Here is a 24,117-nt window from a genome sequence, read left to right as displayed (position 1 = left end):
TCACACTGTGAGCATAAACTATCTGGTGTGACCCAATATATCAGATATATAAAGAAAATCTTATCAGGAAGAATATTCCAGGGGCTCAGAGGTTCTTTCCCAGAAGACAGTCAAGGGCAGGTTCTTTCTTTTGGAATGTACAGGGTTTGAGTACCCCAAGCCTGCTAAATTAGCCCTTGACTGCACAAAAGCTCACCATCAACAAGACTTTGGGGAAATGGCTGAGGATTGTGCTGAGGGGGTTGATGTAACCAGAGGCTCTCCTGAAGTAAAAGAGAAAGGTAGCCTGAAAATACAAAGCATTCCTCACTGGAGAATATCCATGTATTGATAATTGCAAGAGTTTATATAACTAATTTAAATTCCTTTAGTGTTTATTATTGACCAGTCTCTGAGTAGTTAAAATTTTTATGTGTACTTGTGTGCTCAGTCGTGTATGACTCTTTGCAACCCCATGCAGTGTAGCCCGCCAAGCTCCTCTGTCCATGGGATTTCCGGCAAGAATACTGGAGTGGGATGCCATTTCCTCCTCCAGCGGATCTTCCTGACCCAGGGATAAAACCACATCTCCTGTGTCTACTGCCTTGGCAGGCGATTCTTTACCACTGAGCCACGAGGGAATCATTTTTATGTGGTTCAAGTTAAGTGAATGGAAGAAGATCTGGCCTATTTTCTGTGCACTTGTAGTAAGATATTTTTATTTTATTTATTTATTTTTTTTTTATTCTTTATTCCACTTATTTCTGTATATTTGAAATTTTCACAACAAACATTATAGATTACTCACATAAACTAATTTTTTAAAAGGCCTAATGGGTCTTAGTTAAACCACTTTCCACCAACTGTTTGCAAATTAATTAAAGCTTCTGTAGTTTCAGGGAGCTCTAGAAGTTTTTCTATGTCCTAAACTCGTTTCCCCAATTATAGTATGAGTTAGTCCCAGTTCAGGGCTTTAGGCAGAAGTATACTTGAAAGTGGTTTCACACTACAGGTATCCCACTGTTCAAGAAATTTGGATCAGTTTTTAGAACTCCTGCTACACACTATCTAGAACTGAAAAAAAAAAAAAGTCAAACAGATTTAGATAATATCCTCTATATTCAATACCTAGAAATCAATATATTTGGTATCAAGGGATACTTTGTATTGCTATCTGGGGATTCCTTGGCAGTATTGTTGCCTTTAGGAAAGTGGCTCACAGTCCTTGGTTGCCCATCAGAAATCTGTGGAAGTTTAAAAACACATTGATGCTTAGGGATCAACTCTATAAAGATTTTGAGCCTGTACTGTACTTTTAAGGGAAACAAACATTCTTTAGAATACTTTTTCCTAAATCTTGATCAGTGATTACACAAAGGTATGTTTATAGAATGACATTACCTTGAGAATAATTACAGACTATAGAATCTTATGGAATGCTGCTGCTAAGTTGCTTCAGTCGTGTCCGACTCTGTGCGACCCCATAGACGACAGCCCACCAGGCTCCGCCATCCCTGGGATTCTCCAGGCAAGAATACTGGAGTGGGTTGCCATTTCCTTCTCCAAGTAAGATATTTTTAAAGGTCACTTTGTTTATCTGTAAGCTTCTTAGCTTTTCTGTAGACCTTCTTATTCACATTAATTGCCAAGGAAAGCTGGTGAATCTTATGGAACTTGGTTTCAACAGGATCCTTTGGTAGGAAGGTTGCCTGAAACAACTTTCTGATCTCTCTCCCAAGGAGATTTTGCCACTTCTGTCAATATTTTTCTTGCCCAGGAAAGTTGCTTATCTAAAAGTCATAGTCTAATGAAACAGTTGTACAAGGCGAAGATACAGCGAAGGAGCTCTGACTGTAGCATTCATTCATAAAATGAGAACACCTTTCAAGTTGGATGTGTTTTTCAGGAAGAAGAGTCCTCCCAAGTCATAGTTTTCCAGAACTGTAGATCTTTTCTAAGTAATAGTAGGACAGTTTTATGTGGCAGCCCAATGTCCATAGGGTGACTTGCTCCAGCTTAATAAAAGGAGACTGTAGATGTAGATCTGGTAATATTTACTTTTATTCGTATTTAGTTAATTTTGTTTTTCTGTAGTATTATGATCTGTTACTTCCTCCTTGGAGAACTATCATTTTGCACTTGGTCTCTGATTTCTTTCCTTGCTCCCAAAGCTACAGAATACTTGGTGTGAAACTGACTATGCGATCCTAAGACTGACCTTTGGTATTTACTGTCCAGCTCTCTGTCTGGCTCTGGCTTTTTTCAGGACAGCATCTCTGAAATAGGCCTTTGTCCTTGACCACTTGGTCTGAAGTTCCTGCAGAAAGCCTGCTATATTATGTTAAAACATCTAAAGCTTAAAGTTACTCAAAATTGTCATTTGGATTGTAGAATACATTTTTTCTCCTATTTTTTTGGATCTAGTTTTATTTTCATAGTTTCCAGCCATGTGAGTGGTATTTAAATAAGACAGTTTTGGCAGTTGAGTTGAATTTACATTTATACAGTGAACTCACAAATGAAACTTTGTACTCATGGTTAAAAAAACAAAACTTAACTAGCCTTAACACCTCCTTCTAGGAGTCCTCATTAATCAAGTATTTTTGAGCTTTAAGTAAGTCCATTGTGATTTTTCAGAGATGTCTTACTAGCTTAAGATTTTTCACCTTAACTACCATCTTTAATTTCTAAAATGCCCTTATATGTTTTTATTTTTGTCCCCTGTAATCTGAAACATGACTAAAATTACATTCTTACCTACTGGGAGTATATAGAGTAAAAGTCTTAATATTGTGTATGGTGCCCAGTACTTTATTTTCTTTTTTACTAATATTAACGTCACACATATCTCTTCAAAGATTTTGTATACCCAGATGTGTTTTGCAGAATATCCAAGCAGAGCCACTGTATATTAGATATTAAAGTGAAGCACAACAGCCCCTAGTCGTATAGCGATCTCTTTTGTCTTGCTTTATTTTGCCCGTTATCTTTATTGCCATCTGTAACATACTGTGTGATTTTTAGTCTTTATTGTATTTGTGATGTCTCTTACCTACTAGAAAGTAATTTCTATACAGGTAGAGATTGAGGGGGGGTCTACTTTATTAAAACTGATTTCTTCTTAGGACCTGGAGTAGGCCTGGCTCTTGGCAAGTGTTCATTGAATATTTGCTAAAGTATTGAATCAGTAAATCCTCACAGAATGTACTCTCCTTCCTCTATCTTGACTGTTATGCTTTTTTACTTTCTATGACTTCATAGTTGGGGTTTTAAGGTTCTTTTGTTTTCCATCGAAAGTATGTATCTTTTTCACCTGAAGTTCAACTTTTTTTCCTAGGATGTGTTATTATACTAGGTCCTCCAATCTGAGTGTTATCTCACCATTCAACTTTTTTACTTGATATTCTTATTTTTTTTAAATATGAAAAAATGAGGGCTGGAAACTTTCTGACTCTGTGCTTAAATGATAGTTTGCATATTATCATAAATTTAAATAACATGTACGTTTCCTTACATGACAGCAATATTCTGAGAATTTTTTTTTAATTAATTAATTTATTTTAATTGGAGGCTAATCGCTTTACAATGTTGTAGTGGTTTTTGCCATACATTGACATGAATCAGCCATGGGTGTACATATGTTCCCCATCTTGAACCCCCCTCCCACCTCCTTCCCCATCCCATCCTGAGAATCTTTTATGTATCTTCATACACCTTCGAATTTACATCACTTGGGAAAATAGTCTAGTCTTTAAACTTTATAGTTGTTAAATACATTAAAACTGTTCACCGTTTTCCTTTTATGATGATATCTTTTAGGAATCTATTTAATGTTAAAGTAAAATCTGAATTTAATACTATGATAAATTAAGTACATGCATAGTTTTAATATTTTCTCCTCGGAATTTAGGTACAAGTTATGGAAGAGAAGTTAAAAGCAGCTAATATTCAAACCAGTGAATCAGAGACAAGGTTGTATAAAAAGTGTCAAGATCTGGAAACTCTAATACAGGAAAAAGAAGACATCATTCAAAACTTGGAACTGCAACTTGAAGAACAGGTTAGGAAGAATCTGATCATCAAACAGTCCTAAATATGTGCATTCATTTACTCATAATTGCAAAGAGAAAGCCTAAATTTCTAAATTTTGGTCAGAAATCTCACTTGGTAACCCCTAAGATTACATCACATTTACTGGTGAAAAGTGCAAGTTAAATACATTATCTTGAAGTCCAGAATGATTCCAAGGCAGTATTTACCACTTTCTAGATGTGAGTCTTTATGTTGGAAACACTTGGTTATCAGCAGGCATTTATGCCTGTAAAACGTTTCCAATAAATCTTTGCTTTAGATTGTTAGGGTGTTAGAAATGTTTATGAAAGGTTAAATTTTAAACATGTGTTTGACACTAATCCTTCTGCTTAGAAATGTGTACACTGTTTTTAAATCACTTTATTGCGATCAAATTTATAGTATTTATTTTTTTTTAATTTTTAAGAAAAAAACTGCATTAAGGTTATTAACCTAAAAAGTCATTTAGCATCAATTAGATATAACCACTATAAAATTATTCAATGATTAATCATTTATTTTTAGCATTTTTTTTCATTTCTCTGGAAGTCACTATTGCTTTAGATCTGTGGTTTTCCACCCCCACTGACTGGGATTTATATGATAGTCACATTCTCAGTAGTTTTGTGACCATAGCTGGATTTAAAGGTTGGCAGATATAAGCTGTGCTCAGTTGCTAAGTCATGTCCTACGCTTTGCAACCCCATGGACTGTAGACCGCCAGGCTCCTCTGTCCATGGAAGTTTCCAGGCAAGAATACTGAAGAGTTTTGCCATTTCCTTTTCCAAGATATGAGCTAGAGTTTCTCAATCTTTATTTTTTCTGAACCTTTTAAAACTATAGCACTCGAGGGGAAAGCAAGCCATACCCCAGAAGAGATTCTAATTCTCCTCTCACTAAGCTGGCTGACTTCTGTTCCACTGTTCTAAACGCTAGTGTTTCCAGAAATGGTTTATTTTATTGATAAATTCAGTGGATTGGTTTTGGCATATGACCTTTCAGAGAAAGACTAGCAGATGTTAAAACTAGAAATATATATGTATGCTTTTATTATTCTGTCTGCTGGACAGCCATTCTCATTTTATCCTCTTTTTGGTAATTTAAAGGTAGACAGACATCTTAACTTGGAAACAAGTTTTAAGTAGAATTGCCTTTTATATCTGTAACTGTGATATTTCCAGGCCAGTGAGCTTATGTTTGAACTAAGCAAACTGCTAATGTTATTTCAGAAACAAATAAGGATTCAAGAAGCTAAAATAATAGAAGAGAAAGCAGCTAAGATCAAAGAATGGGTAACAGTTAAGTTGAATGAGGTATTTATTGCCATATTTATCTTTTCCTAACCTTTTCTTTCTTTCAAATAGATCAATCATCAGAATATCTGAAACAAAATTTTGATCAGTTGGTGGTGCTGCTGGCTTTTGATTAATATGAGATAGGTAGCTTTCACTTTAATGGCTTATGTAATTCTAATGATAGAATCATGATAATCAGTCTTAAGTAGCCTCATTCTAATTAGCTGACTTTAGTTCTAAATAGTTAACTTTAAGTAATTAGAGAATAATAAGTGAGAATATTAATTTCTCATAAAATTAATGTATTCAATATTATCTGAGTGGTACACATTATTTAGTTTATATGTCAGACTAAGTGCTGAAATAATTTGGTTTAAAATAACTTTATAGTGGTAAAGGCATAGGGATGAAAAACATTGAAAACTTTTAGCTCTCGAAAGAAAAAATATTTAAGTCATAATTATCTAGGTTGATAATCTGTGCTGATAAATTCATCTGATATTTAGTTATTTCTTTTGTATTTTGTTTATGTTTAATTAGGTATTAACATTTTCTCAATGTTGTAATTTACTGGTACATTTTAGAAATTCTTATCCCTGTTTAAAAGAAAATGATTATTTTCTTTTAGTTGGAATTGGAGAATCAGAATCTTCGTTTGATCAACCAAAATCAAACTGAAGAGATAAAAACAATACAGTCAAAACTACAAGGTATGAGCACTTGACTAAGGTAGCCTAATTCGATTTATTTGCCTATATAGAATTTTACTGTTGAGCACTTGAAATATGACTTGTGCAACTTAAGGAACTGAACTTTACATTTTACTTAATTTTGAATTGATTTAAATTTAAATAGCTACCTGTCCATATGAGCACAGCTAGACAGTAGTGAATAACCCAAAGAGGGTAATTTGAACATTTAATTTTGGGGTATATTTACTTAAAATAATCAGTTTTGTTGTTTTCTATTTTCACTTGAAAGCATTGTGCTCACTGGTGATTGAAATTCTTACAACCTGAATATTTTGTGCAAAATTTTATGTGAATAAACTCTTTGCATTTTCCAATGCTTAGGCCTGTTTTCTTTTTAACTCCAAAGCCAAAGGATGGGTGGTAGAGTTAGAGATTTACTTATTAATATACTGTTGGTGTGATAGCTGCACAAGTACACATATAGCTGACGAGAAGATAGGTTACCAGGGTGTATATTTAGCTTGTGCTTCTTAGACCAATGGCCTAGGATAGTGCTTTTCAAACTTCTATTTAACAGCAGACCCCTTTCTTTTTTTAATGAGTGATTTTTTTAAAAACAAGTTTAATTTATTTTTTAAATTTTTGGTTGTACCCTGTGGCATGTGGGATCTTAGTTCCCTGTCTAGGGATTGAACCCACATCCCCTGCATTGGAAGGCAGCGTCTTAAACACTGGACTGCTGGGGAAGTCTTAGAAGAACGCTTTTTAAAACATTTTTTCCTGTAGAATCTTAAGGGATATAATTGGTAAAAATTGTATTGGGGTAATGGGTCCAGAATTCTGCAGACCTGGTCTCACCCATGCCTCTTCTTACATTTCTTGCCTCTTCTTGTTTCTCTGAAACATTTCACAAAGCCCTGGAGTTTCGTAGAATGCTTTGGAAGAATACTGATGTGGTAGAAAGCACTTGGGCTTTGAAATCAACTTTAATGCCCCACAATTTAATAGCTGTGTTATATCTCCAATTTTCTTCCTACATCAGTAAAATGGTGATTGTAATAGTGTCTAACTAGTTTCATGGGAGGTGTTGATTATAGGATGTGTGAAAGCATTTTGTCTACTGCATGTTAGTATCTATTGCTGTCATTCTGTAAAGGGAAAAGACTCCTGTTTTCTCTCTCTTAATATTTCTGATATGAGATGTGTGCAAGTTTTTCTACACTAAGCAATCATCCAGTTCTCAACGGACACCGACTGGGTGTCCCACAAATTTAACTCACTTTTGACATTATCTACTTGGATAGCACCAGATCCCTCAGCCCCACAAAACTACCCACCTCCACCCTGATCAGGCACTGAACACACACACAAATACAGAAGGACATTCTTGCTTCTGTCCAACAGACTGTAAATCCAGGGTTCCCAAGATCCCTTCCTTGGGTTCAATAATTTTCTAAAAAGGGTCACAGAACTCAGTTTATTTCCTAGATTACTGGTTTATTACAAAGGATGTAACTCAGGAAGAGCCAGATAGAAGAGATGCATAGGGCAAGATATGGGAGGAGGGGCACAGAACTTCCAGGATCTCACCAGGAAAAACACCCTCCCAGCATCACCAACTTGGAGCATCCTGAACCCTATCCTTTTGAGATTTTATGGAGGTTTCACTATGTAAGGGTGCATGATTGATGAAATCATTGGCCACTGGTGATTAATTCAACCTCCAGCCCCTTTCTTCCTTCCCTGAGGTCAGAGGTAGGGGGTGGAGGATGAGGCTGAAATTTCTAACCCTCTCATGATCTGGTTGGTTTCCCTGGCAACCCCATCCTGAGGCCATCTCAGAGCTTTCCAGAAATCACCTCATTAATATATATTCAGAAGTGTTTGAAAGGGCTTATTATGAAAACAAAAGACATTTTTATTACTCTTAGGAAATTCCAAGGGTTTTAGGAGCTGTGTGCCAGGAACGATGGATGAAGACCAAAATATTTTCTTATGTAACACATTTCCTCTACCTATATAATGAAAAAAATTGGTGTTCCTCTAGTTGATCTGGAATTCCATATTTATAAGTAAAGCTTTAGGTCTTCGTGTTATTCACCCTCTTTGAAATAGATCGTATGTACTAAGCCTAATCACAAAATGCTATTTCCCTGATACTTTTGGCTTGCGATTCTAGTCCTCACTGGTAGCCTTTTAGTTTTGGAGGCTAAGGATTATTGATCCTTGGAACCTAGGCGTTACTGGAGAAGAATAAATATCTATATAGACATGATATAATACTTTAAAAATATCTATGTGTATATGTGATTATTAAAATATCATGAATTAGTTCTGTGAGTTAGTTCTATGGTCAATATGAAAATATTAAAAAATACATCTGAAGGAGGACACTGCTTAAAGATATTTTTGTATCTCTACTCAACTATCAGTTATTATTTAACTTTACCCTTTGGTGCTCTTTCAGAATTGGGAATTTAATTTCTTGGAAACTTTTCTTACTATCACTGAAAACTCCATGTTTTTAATCTTAGAAGCATCAGTGCTACAAGTTCCAGAAGATGAATTAAACCCATGATTAGATGCTTTTATCAGGCTTCCCTGATAGATCAGTTGGTAAAGAATCCGCCTGCAATGCAGGAGGCCTGGGTTCGATCCCTGGGTTGGGAAGATCCCCCGGAGAAGGGAAAGGCTACCCACTCCAGTATTCTGGCCTGGAGAATTCCATGGGATCACAAAGAGTTGGACACAACTGAGCCACTTTCACTTTCACTAAGTGCTTGAGTAATCACTCATTTAATATTTAATATTTAATAGCTATCTGAATTCTCTGTCTAGAAACTTCCCCCTCCCCTTTTTTTCCTCTAAGTGATTAAGGTTCTCCATATCATGGTCATAGACTAAGCCCCTTTATTTGCTTTCTTATGAGAAGCACACTGAAAACTATGATAAGCAAAAGTTATTCCAGTGGTCATGTGATATTTGCCCCAGTGATCATCTAAATTTTCCTGGGTTGTCTTGACAACCAAGATCTCATTCCCATTTTCTCACTATTAGTAGCATTACCCAACAATCAAATTTTATCAGTACATACTTGATTGTTTAGTAGTACTTGACACTGCAAGAAGCTGTAACTCTCTAGTTGTTTATATTTATATCTGGATTTTTGTTTGTTTGTGGCTTGTTTGAGAGCTAACTGCTTTTAAAAGGATTAGAAAGTTTTCTCTTTGCAGTTAAGAAATATTTTGTACCATCAAAATATATAAGCAGATATTAAACATCGGTGTGTGGTGCTCGACATTGAGGGTTCCAAGTTATTATACAGAAATAAAGATGAACTTTAGGCTTTTTTCTGGTCTGAGGAGTGATTTGTCCACGTTTTTATTTATGCTTTGGTTCTCTGTTTAACAAACTGTTATGAAAAATTCGGATCTTGATTTCGATTAATGGTCTTGTAGAAGTTCAAGGAAAGAAGTCAGTTGTTTCCACACCAAAGCTTTCAGAAGGCCAGCGTCTGAGCAGTCTGACCTTTGGGTGCTTTTTGTCCCGAGCAAGGAGTCCTCCTCAAGTTGTAAAATCTGAGGAAACGAGCAAGATATCATCTAAAGAACCTGAGTTCATGGAAGGAAAAGACATAGAAGGTATTTATGGACTAGAGGAATTTACTTTAACATTTTTTTAAAAAGGAAAAATCATTTGTTAAGATTAATGCGAGTTTCAGGTTAGGAGTGTGACCTATTCATTATTTATTTAAAATATAAAAAATTATCTAATATTCAATCTGAAATTAAATATGATGCATCAAACTCATAAAGAAAAAGAACACCAGGTGAAAATTTAGTTAACTGCTTTGATTTCCCTTTATTGCCTCAAAGAAGAAAGTATTTGCCACATGTTCAAACTCTGGACCTGTGTGCAGATTTGTACCCTTCTTTTAGTCTTAAAGCCCTTCTAAATTTTGCTTTATTTGGCTTCTGGCTTTGTCAACACCACTGTGACTTTTCCCAAATATTTTAGAGAGACTTGAACTTGCATCTTTTCTATTTTCAGCTCCTGCTTCCTTCCTCCAAAAGAGAAAAATTATAGCCCTAAGAGCTGTCTCTATGCTTGGTTATGAACTTCTGAAAGCTACATAATGTTTTTCCATTCAGAGGGTTCCTTTGGTACTTGCTTTTATGCCATTACGTGGATTTTTTTTTTTTTTTGAGAAGTCATTTTCATTTTTTCCCCACTTTCTAACTTTCTCACTTTCAGTTCAGTACAGCTCAGTTCAGCTGAGGTTGCCTGGACTGTAGCTCTTGCTCATCTGCAAGTTTAACAAACTGCCTGATACCCATTTGTGGAGCCTATATAGCCTTAATTATGAAGATCCTGTCTTTGTTTTCATGTTTTCAAAGTTTTTCTTTGGTACTCTTCAAACTAAATTTTAAGTTCATTGTTTATGAAGTCAGTGGTTCATTCTATTAGTTATGTTATAAACAAAAATAAGCTATGTCTAAAGACATTTTTAAAGACTGTTATTTTTATTATAAAGATACATTTTGTAGTTATGATTAAACCAAAAGTAGAGTGAGTAAAGCTTTTCTCTGTGTATGTTTTCTTTATGGTTTTGCATATTTCATGTATTGAAGCTTGGGAATAAAGGCTTTTTTAAACAATAGCTTTACATTTATTATGTTTAAATTTACTGATGATAATTTTGAAATTTAGTAGAAAGAGGATTGTCATTTTTTTTGCTTCTAAAATAGAATTAATGGTGTTCATTTTTCTAGTGGCTTCTATCTTTGATAGTCAGTGTGGCCCTGTTTTTCATTTTGCTTCTTATATTATCTCTCCTTGGTCTATTGTCAGTTTTTTCCTCCATGTTTCTTTGTAAAAAGCAGTTTCATTTTGATAGTGTTCTGTTGAGTGTAAGGGCATTGTAGTCTATAGGAAGCTTGCAGTTTTCACACTTGGGTTTAAAAAAGACATTGAACTAAAAAAGGGTAATGCAAATCAACTTGACTCAAATGAAAATTCCAGTCTGTACAGTGTAGATACATAAAGCTAAATATACAGAAAGATTGTATGATTAAAGACAGCATGCCAATATAATGTATACTTTTCTAGAGATGGAAATTCCAGAAAAATCGGTTGATAACCAAATTCAAGAAAACAGCCGAGGTCACAGAACACTGCATCAAGGCCCTTGCATGTCAGAGCAGAATCGTAAAACAAGGACAAGCTTTGTGATGGATGGTGGCACATCCCAGAATTCTGGGGCTCCCGGGAGTGACTGGAGTTCTGATGAGGAAGATGGGAGCAAAGGAAGATCCAAGTCCAGGTACACTTCTACCCTTTCCAGCCACACATCAGAGGAGGGGGTCCAAAGTAGTAGAATGGGCAGTGAGACATATCTCACAGCCTCTGATGACAGCAGTTCAATATTTGAAGAAGAGACCTTTGGCATAAAGAGACCAGAACACAAGAAGCTGTATTCTTGGCAACAGGAGGCACAGTGGAAGGCTCAGAATTGTCCTCTCGGAAAAGGAAATTCTGAATCAAGGAAAAAGGAGCGTGATAGCTCCTCAGACGAACTCAATAAAAAATTTCAGTCTCAGAGGTTGGATTATTCGTCTTCCTCGAGTGAAGCCAACACCCCAAGCCCTATTCTGACCCCAGCTTTGAGTCCAAAGCATCCTAACCCACTCCTTGGAAGAGGCACAGAACTAGGACCTTCCTCAACTCTGCCAACCCCCAAATTAAGAATTCCTAATATTTTCAGCTTAAGCATCGCACTAGCCAAAAGGCACCTAAGCCAGCCACAGTTAAGTTCCGACAGGATGTTTGGCACAAACAGAAATGCTATAAGCATGATACGGCCACTGAGACCTCAGGAAACAGATCTTGACCTAGTTGATGGCGACAATACAGAAATTTTAGAGGCTATGGACACTAATTGTGATGATGGATTATTTTCCTACGACTGCTTAGAATCCCCAGGTTCAGAGGACCAGGAAGCCTGCGACTCAGCAAAGAAGGCAGCCTGTGGCAAACCTCCAACTCCACCTCTGCACCGGTTTCCCTCTTGGGTAAATTATGTTGCTGTGTGCAGTGCACACACATGTGTTTTTTCTCAACACTCATTTTCTGGTTTTGCTTTACTTCTTTTCCTGTTTCTTTTCCAGTCCAGTTTTGTTCTGACAATTCCCAGTTTTTAGAATTCAGTTTTCCCTTCTCTTTTCCCCTGAATCAGTTGAGAAATAAGACACAAGGGTAAGACAAATGGGAGATCCAGATGTTACCTTTATTACTGAGAAAAGAGATTTTAGAGAACTAGTGGGCACAGGAGCCAATACTGCACCTAGGAAATTGCTGGATTTTGCCACCCAGGCACAGATAGTGTTGGGCCAGCTGCACAGACTCCCTCCAGTGAGGCCTGGCTTCTCTAAAGCTTATGGTCTAGAGAAAGAACAAATGGTTGTTTTGTGCAGTAGCTACTTCTCAAGAGAAAGGAAAGGGGAAGGCGCTGGTCTCTGCATGTCCAGTTTCTCCTAGGCATTCCAGTCACATTAAGCCACTGCTTTTTCTTAGAGAGGAGAAAGTGAATGGTTGGCTAGAGATCAGGAATGTTCAATTTTTGGAGTGCCTTCCACATGGAAGGGAGCTTCTCAGGTGGCTTTAGTGGTAAAGAACCCACCTGCCAATGCAGAAGATGTAAGAGATGCGAGTTTGATCCCTAGGTTGGGAAGATCCCCTGGAGGAGGGCATGGAAACCCACTCCATTATTCTTGTCTGGAAAATTCCATGGATGAGAGAGCCTGGCGGGCTACAGCCCATAGGGTTGCAGAGAGTCGGACACAACTGAAACGACCTAGCATGCATGCATACTACGTGGAAATATCAGGGTGAAGAAAAAGGGTTCTCTCTAACGGTGGGTAAATTCTGGACCAGGACACCTACTGGTCATCAAGTTTTGAACTTAATTATTTACTTGAATGACTTTAAGAGAAATTTAATTTTACTCGTCATGAGCTTATCAATCTATTGCTTTAACCAAAAGCATCTTCCTGTATCTAGAATAGTTTGAAATTTCTTCCATTGAAACACTGACCACTAATATAATAATTAACCTATTAATTGTGTGATTCTTGGGCTTCCTGATGGCTCAGACAGTAAAGAATCATCCTGCAATACAGGAGACCAGGGTTCGATCACTGGGTCAGGAAGATCTCCTGGAGAAGGAAATGGCACCCCACTCCGGTATTCTTGCCTGAGGAATCCCATGGGCAGAGAAGCCTGGTGGGCTACGATCCATGGGGTCACAAGGAGTCAGACATGACTGAAGCAACTAACACTTTCACTTTCTTGGGAATCACTAGATTAAGAAAATTCTTCCTGAGACCTCCGTGATGATCCAGTGTTTAGGAGTCCACCTTCCAATGCAAGGGATGGGAGTTCAATCCTTGATTGGGGAACTGAGATCTCACATGCTCCAGGCAACTAAGTCCAGAAGGTACAACTAGAGAGCCCATGTGCCACATGAAGACCCAGCACAGCCCCTCAAATAAATTCATGAAAATAATTTTAAAAAATTCTTATATTTGAAACAAAGTGAAATTATCTGTTTTGTAGATTGAAGTTTTCCTTCACATACTGACATAGTTTAACCTTTAGCCTCAAGAGAATCATCTGGGTTGCAGGATTTTGAGGTTTTCAGAGTCATATTCTGTTATTATTTTTTATTTAGTGACCAATGCAGTTTTAAGCAAATAAGGCAATTATGTTTTCCTACTATAAATTCAGACCTTGAGATGTATCTCTCTTATTTACTTTTAAAAGAACATTTCATTGCAAAGTCCACTTGAAACTACCTGCAGTTTATTACTAAATTCTGGATGACATAAAAAATGGACATTATTGGCACGTGAATCTCTGGAATTCCAATTATGTTACCCTTTAGGCAGTTAGGAGTTGAAATTTTGCTTCTTTATTATGTTGAGATTATGTTGGTGATTTAGGCTAGGCTTTCACATTCGTTTTACTTGGCAAACCATTTTTACCGCTTTTTTGCCTTTCTCTCTTCACTTTATTTTCTAAAGCTATCCAGTCCTGAAAAAGTAGTATTGCTTTGCTGAAGCCTTCCAGCACATTGGCCAAGTTTGAGGTTTTATTTCTGTTTGTTGGGTATTTTCAAGTTTCACATTAAAGAGGTATATTCTAATCACCTCACTTTATGAGTTCAGTTTAAGGATTTTTAGGGGTTTATTTTAAGGCAGTTTTAAGGCATAGCCCATCCTTATGGAACTGGAATATCATTCAAAAATACGACAGTCACTCTAGCAGGTCATGTGATGATTCAGCAGCAGCTCTGATGGTCAGCACTTTAGAAACAGGTGACATCCATTGTCCCTGGTCCCATGGGTCAGCTTGCCCTCGCCTGTCTGCAGTGACTATCTGCTTCTCTCATGACTGCTGACTATCACCTTTGCCTCTCTCGTGGCTTCTAAGTATCTCACTTACTATCTTATTTTTATGTGTCTTTTTGTTCTGTCCGCTCTGCTGTTTGTCTCTGTGTGTATCTCACCATCACGCTGTCAGAGAAGCTGCCTCTGATTCATTCCGTCAGTGACTGTTCAATCTAAAGCATCTCAGATGATTAGCGATTTCATACACATTGCTTCAAAGCCCCTGGCTAGCATAGTCCTAAAGAGAACTGCCTGAGTTGCCTACTGTGTCCTGCCTCAGACAACTGTGCAGGTTAAGTGTGTTACAACGTTCAGGACATGGTGATCTATGTGTGAGGAACAACATGGAGTCCCTTTTCTCATAGGGACAGGGCTAATAGCCTTCCAGTCCCCATTTGAGAAATCTCAGAGAAGCAGAGAAGACAAAATAACAACCTACTTTTGGAACAAGACTGTATAAATTCTATTGCAGCTCTAAAATTCACTTATTATTTCACTTCAAGTGTTTCTTCAACTTCATTGAAATATGAAGGTGATAGCACTTAATGCTACTTTGTATGTGCTTTCTGACTTCAAGTTTTGGCTTTCTCTTTTGCTTTAACCATATTCTAGAACGGTAGGTTGTTAAAGATAATATCTGTGTGTAGTGAAAGATGATAAATGGTTTCTGGCTTTATGTTACGGCCATTCAAGATTTTCTTCTTTTTCTTGAACCATGTTCTGAAATGATGGCATATTAATGGTGGTGTTTATGAATAGTCAGTGGTTGTGAACAAGCTTTCTTTTACTTTTTTCCTGCCTCTTCAAAATAATTTAAAATACTAAGCAAAAATTTGGGAACAAAGATAATGGAGTGACTAATGGATGGAAAAAAATTCTGCAGTGCTGTTCACAGTGGCATATTTTAGTTGGCACTGGTGACAGTTTTATAATAATGCTGTACTCTGGTGACTGTTAAATGAAGAACAAATGAAAAACATATGTATTGAAAGTAATTGCTTCTTTGCTTCAAATATCCATCTTAAATCTCTCTTTTACATTAGGAAAGCAGAATTTATGCTGTAGCCAAATCAGGCATTCGAATGTCTGAGGCCTTCAATATGGAGAATGTTCATAAAAGTAAGTGTTTTTGCATGCTGCATCACGAATGAACCTTGAGCACTTTGTGCTAATTGAAATAGGCAGTCACAAAAGACAAACACTGTATGAGTCCACTTATATGAGGCATCCAAAGTAGTCAAATTCATAGAATCAGAAAGCAGAGTTGTGGTTCCTAGGGGTTACGAAGAGTTGGGGAAGAGGAGCAGTTGCTTAATGGGTATAGAGTTTCAGATTTTCAAGATACAAATGTTTTAGAGATCTGATTGACAACAGTGTGAATATGCTTAACACTAACTGAACTCAAAGGTGGTTAAGATGGTAAATATTATCTTATGTGTTTTTTACTATAATAAAAATATTTTTTTAAAGAATAAGTGATTTTGTATTGCCATTTCACTAGCCAAGAATTTCCTAAATGTCTAAAGTCATTTGAATAAATACAGTTTTGCTAACTTTCAGAAAATGCTTTCTGAAGTTGCTGATTTCTATTTTAAAATTGAAATTCATGTTAGTATAGGGGCACACTGATGTTCAACTCTCATGTAGCGAGTATCTTGTGATTTTACCCCAAAGAAGCTAAAGCCTGGAAACTGGAATTTCAGCTGTTTAAATTGTAAAAATATTGATCTCTATGTCTTCTTTTTCCAGAGTTTAAAACACATTCCTCCTTTCTTTCTTTCTTCAAAAATTTATTATAGAAAAAAATACATGCTCATTATGAAAAATAAAACCAAACCACAAAGAACTGTCTGAAATAAAAAGAGACATTTTTCTGTAGTTCCTTCTACCGGCCCCTTCCTTTCCTATATGTAATCTGTATCTTAGAGGTAACCATTAATGTTCTATTCCTTTTTCGCTATCTATTGTCGGTTTTTGCCAATCAGGAAATATATTCTAACCTTTCAATTTGAGGTTCACCTGATAAAGGATTAAAAGTGACGATATTTTAGCACTGGGTCACCAATGCTGCTGCTAAGTCGCTTCAGTCGTGTCCGACTCTGTGCGACCCCATAGACGGCAGCCCACCAGGCTCCCCCATCCCTGGGATTCTCCAGGCAGGAACACTGGAGTGGGTTGCCATTTCCTTCTCTAATGCATGAAAGTGAAAAGTGAAAGTGAAGTCGCTCAGTCGTGTCCGACTCTTCGCGACCCTGTGGACTGCAGCCTACCAGGCTCCTCCGTTCCATGGGATTTTCCAGGCAAGAGTACTGGAGTGGGGTGCCATCGCCTTCTCCAGGGTCACCAACAGGGCTCTGAATAATCAGAGAATATCTTCACAGGGTACTGCTCACTGAATCAGTCAATAGGTATTTGTACTCATTTTTGCCCAGCCTGAGCTGGATGGAAATACCAAAGAAACAAAAGCTAAGATCCTCACTTTCAAAGAGGTTATCGGCTAGTTGGGGAGCTAGAACACTTGGGTATGTAATGAGCCATGTAAGACAGTGTATAATTTAAACTGTAGATGCCATCGTTCTTAAAGTAGACTGTATAATGAATATCGTGTGTTCATCCAGTGTCTCTTTAATTAGAAATTTTGTTAATTCACATTCATAAGAAATAGACCTAAGTGCTAGTTAGATCTATTTTTTAAAAAAATCATTTTGTTTTCTGTTTCAGATTCTGTTGCAATGCTTTCCTACACCACATCAGGACTTTATACATCTCTGATATACAAGAACATGACAACCCCAGTGTATACAACTTTGAAGGGGGTAACTCATTATTGTTAAACACGTGGGTCTCTTCATGGTGGATCAAAAAAACTGTTTATTCAAGCTCCAAACTCCATTCTTGACATTTTACATAAACTCCCTTTATAGGGAGTTTTGGAAGTTCACACTAGCACATTATTAAGAGAGAAGAAATGGATAAATCTTGAGAAGATATTTATTTTAATCAGAGTAATAGAGGTCTGATATGCTCCATTTTTGTTATACTGCATGTGAGCCTCTACCCCATCCGTAACTGTTAATTGTTTAAAGGAAATAGTGTTAATGGTGTAAAGAAAACAACTAATTTAGAAAGCTGTTGGAATCATTGCCAGGGTTCCCCTCCCTTGCGTGAAGTGCCTGATTAAAATAAGTATCATCAGAAAAAAAAGTATCAGATATGAACAGCCTTATGGTCTTAGGAATCTTTTATCATTTACAAATGCCTTGCTGATTGGAATTTGGAATTTAACAAATGTGACTTTGATAATAGCAAGATGCTTTCTTCTATTCCTTAAAAAAATCTTATTCCATAACTTCTGGTAAAATTCTGTACCTAAAGAGAGAGATAACTTTAGAGATGGACACACAGGGAGGCTATTTTGTTTCTCTTTAGAAGGCGACCCAGATAAGCAGCAGCCCATTCCTGGATGACTCCTCTGGGTCAGAAGAAGAAGACAGTTCAAGATCCAGCTCCCGGACTTCGGAGTCAGACTCTCGCAGTCGGAGTGGGCCAGGCAGCCCCAGAGCCTTGAAGCGAGGTAAGGGAAGGTTGCACACACACAAGACAGCTCCACATAGTTCAGAATATTTAGTGGGAATTTTATCTCTACAATAGGACTTTAAAAAACAATCTCAAAGTACTGCTTTCCACTCATACGTGTTAAGTCACTTCAGTCGTGTCCGACTCTTTACGACCCTATGGACTATAGCCTGCCAGGCTCCTCTGTTCATGGGATTCTCCAAGCAAGAATACTGGAGTGGGTTGCCATGCCCTCCTCCATGGGATCTTCCTGACCCTGGGATGGAACCTGCGTCTCTTATGTCTCTTGCGATTGGCAGGTAGGTTTTTTTTTTGCCACTAGCACCACCGGGAATCTTCATAGTGAAAAGAATATTCACCGAGGACTAAGATACATATTTTAGTCCTAATCCTCTTCTGAATTTTCTTCATGATTGCAGACAGCATAATCTATTTTTTAAAGCTTATCTGTAAAAGAGAGATCACTTCGTTATAGGAATAAAGTGAAATACTTGGCTTAAATGAGGTTTCTCTTTTATAGTCGCTTTTTGATTTTGAATATAGGACGATGGACTTATTTCAGCTAAATTCATTACACTGCTAAATGGCAGAGAATACACCTAAAAATGTGGTGGTTAATCTGATATTAAGAAAACTTACTTTGGGCAGGTCTACAATTTTTGTTGATTTTGAAGAAATGTTTGGCATAGATACAGGTTCTAGAGAGAGTCAGTCATATTAAATGATATCAGTATTTTACAAAAGGCTTTAATGTGGCATAACATGTTGGTTTTCAAACTGTGTTCCATGGAACCCCTATGTACTCGCAAGCCTCTCAGCTTAAAAAGGAGCTGTTCAACTCTCATAAGTTTAATATTTTGGCTTCCATTGGTCTCTTTGCTACTACCTTGACCCCTTGACAGCTAGAATCAGGTTATATCACACTTTTGCTCAAAACACTGCAAGGACTCCTTATACTGACTATAAGGTATTACAAGATTCTTTGATGTCTTTGACTTCATCTCCTCCTTTCTCCTCTCTTACTCAGCTCTGGCCACCCAGATCCTTTTGCTATTCCTGGAACATGCCAGGCATGCTTTCAGGACCTATGCACTGAGTATTTGCTCTACCTGGTATTCTTCCCCCAGATGTCATTATGGCTGGTTCCTTTTCTCCTTCAGTGCTTGGCTCAGACACTGCCTTCTCAATGAGCTCTACCCTGACCACACTATTCCAATGCAGTCCTTTACCCTTCTCCAACCGCTAGCGCTTTTAATTTCCTTTAGTTGGCTCTATGGTTTATTTTTCCATAGCATTTGCTCTGTTTTTTGTCTGTCTCTCCCAACTAGAATCTGTGTTCCATGAGGACAGAAATTTGTTTGTTTTGTTCTCTCCTCTGTCCCTAGCATCTTGAGGCTAAGAGCCTGAGATTTGCACTCCAACATTGCCTCTGCCTGGCTATTTGACTTTGGACAAATCCTTTAATCTGTGGACCTTAGTCTCCTTAGAGAATGAGGGCTTGAACCAGAATGATCTCTGAGGTCCTTGGTAGACTGGAATTTCTTTTATTCTTTGAAAAATAAAGATACTAGTATTATCATATCCATTACTTGGCTTAGTCAAATAAATTAGAAGAATAATATAATGAAATTAACCTAACATGGCCCTTAAATGTTAATAGACACTTTAAAAGTTGCCATATACTATAATGAATAATGACTTAAGTTCTTGATTTTATTTAATATTTTCAAAATCTCCCAATTGTAGTGATTCTCCAATGTGACTTGCAGCTTGCAAGTTGTTTTCTAAAATGGCAAGTGAATTATTGCGAAAAATGTTCCTTTGAATTTTGCATTATAGCTGCTGGCAAATGAAATAGCCTGTTTATATCTTTTTTATTGCTTCTCTTTTATGAAAGATTTTCAAAATCTATACACTGGTAGTATTGGACTCCCATGTTCTTTTAATGTGATGTTACTTTAAAATGATTACAAAAGTTAAGTGTATTAAAGTGTGATCATACAAATCTTGATAAATTAAGGTTCAACATTTGTTTGCTTACATATGCATGTGCTCTGTGTGCTCAGGTGTTTCAGTCGTGTCTGACTCTTTGCGACCCCATGGACTGTAGCCTGCCAGGCTCCTCCGTCCATGGGATTTTTCAGGCAAGAATACTGGAGTGGGTTGCCATTTCCTCCTCCAGGGGATCTTCCCAACTCAGTGATTTACCTATATGCCAATATGTAAATACACATATTTTTAATTGTTAATAAATATATTATTAGACTATTACATACATTTTATATATGTGAAAATAGCTGTACTTACAATCATACCAAAATATTATTTATGTTTCTTTGACTTCCTTGAAGATTTGCATGATAGTCCTTAACCCTTTAGTTCTGTTTTCTGCCTTAAAGGTACTTCATGGTCAAAGGCATGGAATATATCTAGTCTAGGAAGGGTGATGATTTGGGATATGGATGTATTTCTTAGGAAAACTGACAACCAGCATTTGGACTGTCCAATTACTAAATATTGACTTGATTTATTTCTTTTCATCTAGGTGTGTCTCTCTCTTCTGTGGCTTCTGAAAGTGATTATGCTATTCCCCCAGATGCTTACTCCCCAGACTTGGAGTACTCACAGCCAGAGCAGAAGCTCCTGAAAACTTGCTCATCTTCCAGTGATAATGGGAAAAATGTAAACACTGAATCAAGGTTTTTGGTTTTTTTTAATTAATGAATCTGTTAGAGTCTCCAAAGGGAACTTAAATATTTTTTAAAATCTCTTTAATTAGGAACCACTGGAAAAATCTGGCTACTTATTAAAAATGAGTGGTAAGGTCAAGACTTGGAAGCGGAGATGGTTTGTTCTTAAAGGTGGTGAATTACTTTACTACAAATCTCCGGTGAGTGGAAATTGCTTGTAATTTAGAACTGAATTCCTCAATCTATAAATCAGACTCCTGACTGATTTTCTTCCATGTAATGCAATTAATGAGACAAATCATTTCTTATTATGACTATTACAGGTAATCAATTTGCATTGGTTTTCTTCCCTTCATACAGAGCGATGTAATCAGAAAACCACAGGGCCATATTGAACTTAGTGCATCCTGCAGCATTTTAAGAGGAGATAACAAGCAAACAGTTCAGGTATTTTTTTTTTTCTTTTTTATATCATGTAAAACTCAGTTCTCAATTATGTAAGCTAATAGAATGAAGACTGGGTATTTAGTATTTTTTTATTCCATTTGATGATCAGTTTGATGCCCCTAAAATGTGTGAAACCCTGGGACTTCTTAGTTAAAACTGTTATAACCTGAGTGTATGTTAAGTAAGTCTCCACTGTATTTTCTTTGCCCTTGATCCCTTACACTGTTTGTTCCCCACTCCTAACCCTCCCAGCCATTCTCAATTCTCAAGCTGTCAAGCTATTTTAGGGGAGGGTTATTTGATAAATGAATTCCCAATAAGATACCCATATTTTAATGTACCATTGAATTCAGAAGTGTTCACAATTTAATACAGAACCAGAAAATGTCAGTTCTGTGAACTTCAGATGCTCTAACACCTAAGTGGGAAGGATATTAGGGAGCAGAGGGGCTGTCCTAGTTCCCACGAAGTCACACCACAGAGGGGGCTGCTGACCATTTCACACACACGTAATGCCAGTCTTGCTGGAAACCTTTGCCAAGTTTAAAAAACAAAACAAGCTATTGAAATAGTTTGGATAGGTGACTTGAAATTCAGATGACTTATTTCTGAAATGCTTTCCTAATTGTTATTTTCTTATCTTCCTCTTTTGGAGGGTGAAATACAACATTTTATTAGAAAAGTACGTTTTCATTGTTTTCAGTGGCTAATACTTGAGGACTGCCCCAAAATGTAGAAAGGAGAATCAGTATATTTATGGCTGATTTGCATTGTTGTACGGCAGAAACCAGCACAACATTGAAACAGTTTTCCTCCAATTAAAAAATAAATTAAAAAAATAAACATCTATTTAAAAAAAGAATCATTTGTAGGCTTCTGAAACTGCAATTATTCTGCTCCTCCTTTCAACAACTAGGAACCCGTAGCACATTTAAGGGAGAAAAGGAAAATCTAATGAGAAAACAAGATTAAAAAATCATGACCCCAAAACATAATACTATGAAGAGTTTTAAAGTAAATGGAAGTGAAAAAATTATTTCCACAAAAAGTTAATTATCCTTCTCACAAAGTGGTTAAAATATGCTGCATGATTTATAGAGTCATTTATTTGGAACCTAGGATTCAAGTTGCAGCATATTTGTTTCCATATTAGGTAGTGATATTTGAAGAATGGACAAGGAAATGATAATTATTCTAAAATCTCTAGTTTCCTTTTCTATCTCTTTCTCATCCTGTTCTAGTTGACCACTGAAAAACACACATACTATCTGACTGCAGATTCCCCCAATATATTGGAGGAATGGATTAAAGTGTTACAAAACGTTCTTCGAGTACAAGCTGCCAACCCCCTTTTCCTGCAACCTGAGGGCAAACCGACGGTGAAGGGATTGCTCACCAAGGTGGGAACTCTATACACAATAGCAGGGTCCCAGGCAGTGACAGAATCAGCCCTGCAATCATAAAAAGTGGCCGTCACAGAATATATATTGTTTATGTTGTTTTGTGGTGGGAAACAGTGTTTTAAGTTATGATACCAAAGACAAACACCATGAAGATGAAACGTGACAAATTTGACTATTCTGCATAAAAATGTAAATGTTCTTACTATCAGAACTTCTCTAAGCAGAATTTTTAAAAGATCAATGAGAAGCTTTGAAAATGTATTTGAAACTTAAATACAAGCTTTTTATAATCAGTAAGTAGAGGGTAAATACCAGTGAGGGGAAGGAACAAAGGACACAGTGAGAAAGAGGTTGAGATAGAAATCCAAACGATCAATAAACATATAAGAAAACGTTCTACTATCATTAATAATTTTCTTAAAAAGCAAGAAATAATGAATATTTTAAAAAATCTGATCAAGGGAGGACCTTTTTTAAAAGTATGAAATACAGTGTTGACACAAGTTAAGAAATTTGCTACTGAGTTTACTTTAGAAGGCAGTTTGGCAATGTCTTGGCTAAAGTGTTTTACTCAGTAAATATTTTTGAATGAACAAATAAATGAATAAATATTAAATGTTTTAAGAAGATATATATTTAGACTTTGATCCAGCAGTTTCAGTCTAAGAAATTTATGCTTAGGAACTTATCTTAATTTGCAAAGCATTCAAGTATGAAGATGTCCATCACAGCATCCTCTTTCTGATTAAAAAAAAAAAAGAGAGAATAATTAACATGCATTGAAATGCAGGTTTTAAGTACAGGATTGGATCGATTTTGGTAGATATTTAATGTCACTCTCTCAAGATATAGAACATTTCCATTGCTGCAGAAATATTACTTTCACTCCATGGTTTATAATACAGAAAAACTGAGATCGTCTTAGATGTAGAGTAGGGGATAGTTTTAAATATTTATATAATCAGGTAATGCTTTACTGTGCAGTCATTTTAAATGTGCAAAAGAATGTTTAATGTTTTAGAAATAGATTATGATGTGTTATTAGGTGATAAAATAAGTGTAGAGTATCATATAGTTATCCCACTGTTGGTAAACATATTTGTAGAAAAATGTCTGACTAGGAAATATACTAAGGTATACTGGATATCTCTGTGTGGTTTTTCCTTCATTTTTGCTTAGTCCTGTTTTCCAACTTTATAATATAAAGTCTAGCTTTCTTTTTTAAAAGATTTTGCAAGTCTGTCAACCTCAAACATACATAGGTGAACTGTTTTCTAACTTTTTTAGAATGAGTAAATATTGATTTATGCTAAGATAAATATTATTTAAAAATTTTTAACAATACAATAAAATATTTACACATAAAATACTGCACACGAAAGTAATCTTTGCATCATCATGCATCACTCATGTGCTTCATTTATGTAAGAGGTGAGGAATTTAACTATGATGAGCTGTGCCACCCTGTAATTTATGCTTAATGTTAATGTGGGAATATGAGTGGGTGCTCATCAGTA

General features: G+C 36.5%; 1 protein-coding gene across 2 annotated transcripts in view; it reads left to right on the top strand.

The window, feature by feature from the left end:
* The window catches only part of PLEKHH2 (pleckstrin homology, MyTH4 and FERM domain containing H2), a 108,971-nt gene that overhangs the window by 30,072 nt on the left and 54,782 nt on the right, over positions 1-24,117 (top strand). For both annotated transcript variants that reach the window (XM_081591961.1, XM_081591960.1), the window contains 12 exons: positions 3,890-4,039; positions 5,280-5,363; positions 5,974-6,055; positions 9,496-9,678; positions 11,147-12,108; positions 15,528-15,603; positions 17,206-17,300; positions 17,914-18,058; positions 20,606-20,742; positions 20,840-20,950; positions 21,111-21,197; positions 22,439-22,597. In XM_081591961.1, the coding sequence (XP_081448087.1) occupies positions 3,890-4,039; positions 5,280-5,363; positions 5,974-6,055; positions 9,496-9,678; positions 11,147-12,108; positions 15,528-15,603; positions 17,206-17,300; positions 17,914-18,058; positions 20,606-20,742; positions 20,840-20,950; positions 21,111-21,197; positions 22,439-22,597 (2,271 nt within the window). The remainder of the gene's footprint in view (positions 1-3,889; positions 4,040-5,279; positions 5,364-5,973; positions 6,056-9,495; positions 9,679-11,146; positions 12,109-15,527; positions 15,604-17,205; positions 17,301-17,913; positions 18,059-20,605; positions 20,743-20,839; positions 20,951-21,110; positions 21,198-22,438; positions 22,598-24,117) is intronic.

The sequence above is a fragment of the Giraffa tippelskirchi genome, chromosome 4, assembly GCF_054371585.1.
Source record: "Giraffa tippelskirchi isolate mGirTip1 chromosome 4, T2T-mGirTip1v1.2.pri, whole genome shotgun sequence".
NCBI lineage: Eukaryota > Metazoa > Chordata > Mammalia > Artiodactyla > Giraffidae > Giraffa > Giraffa tippelskirchi.
The sequence above is the reverse complement of the archived record's forward strand: the minus strand, read 5'-3'. Positions and strand labels throughout refer to the sequence as shown.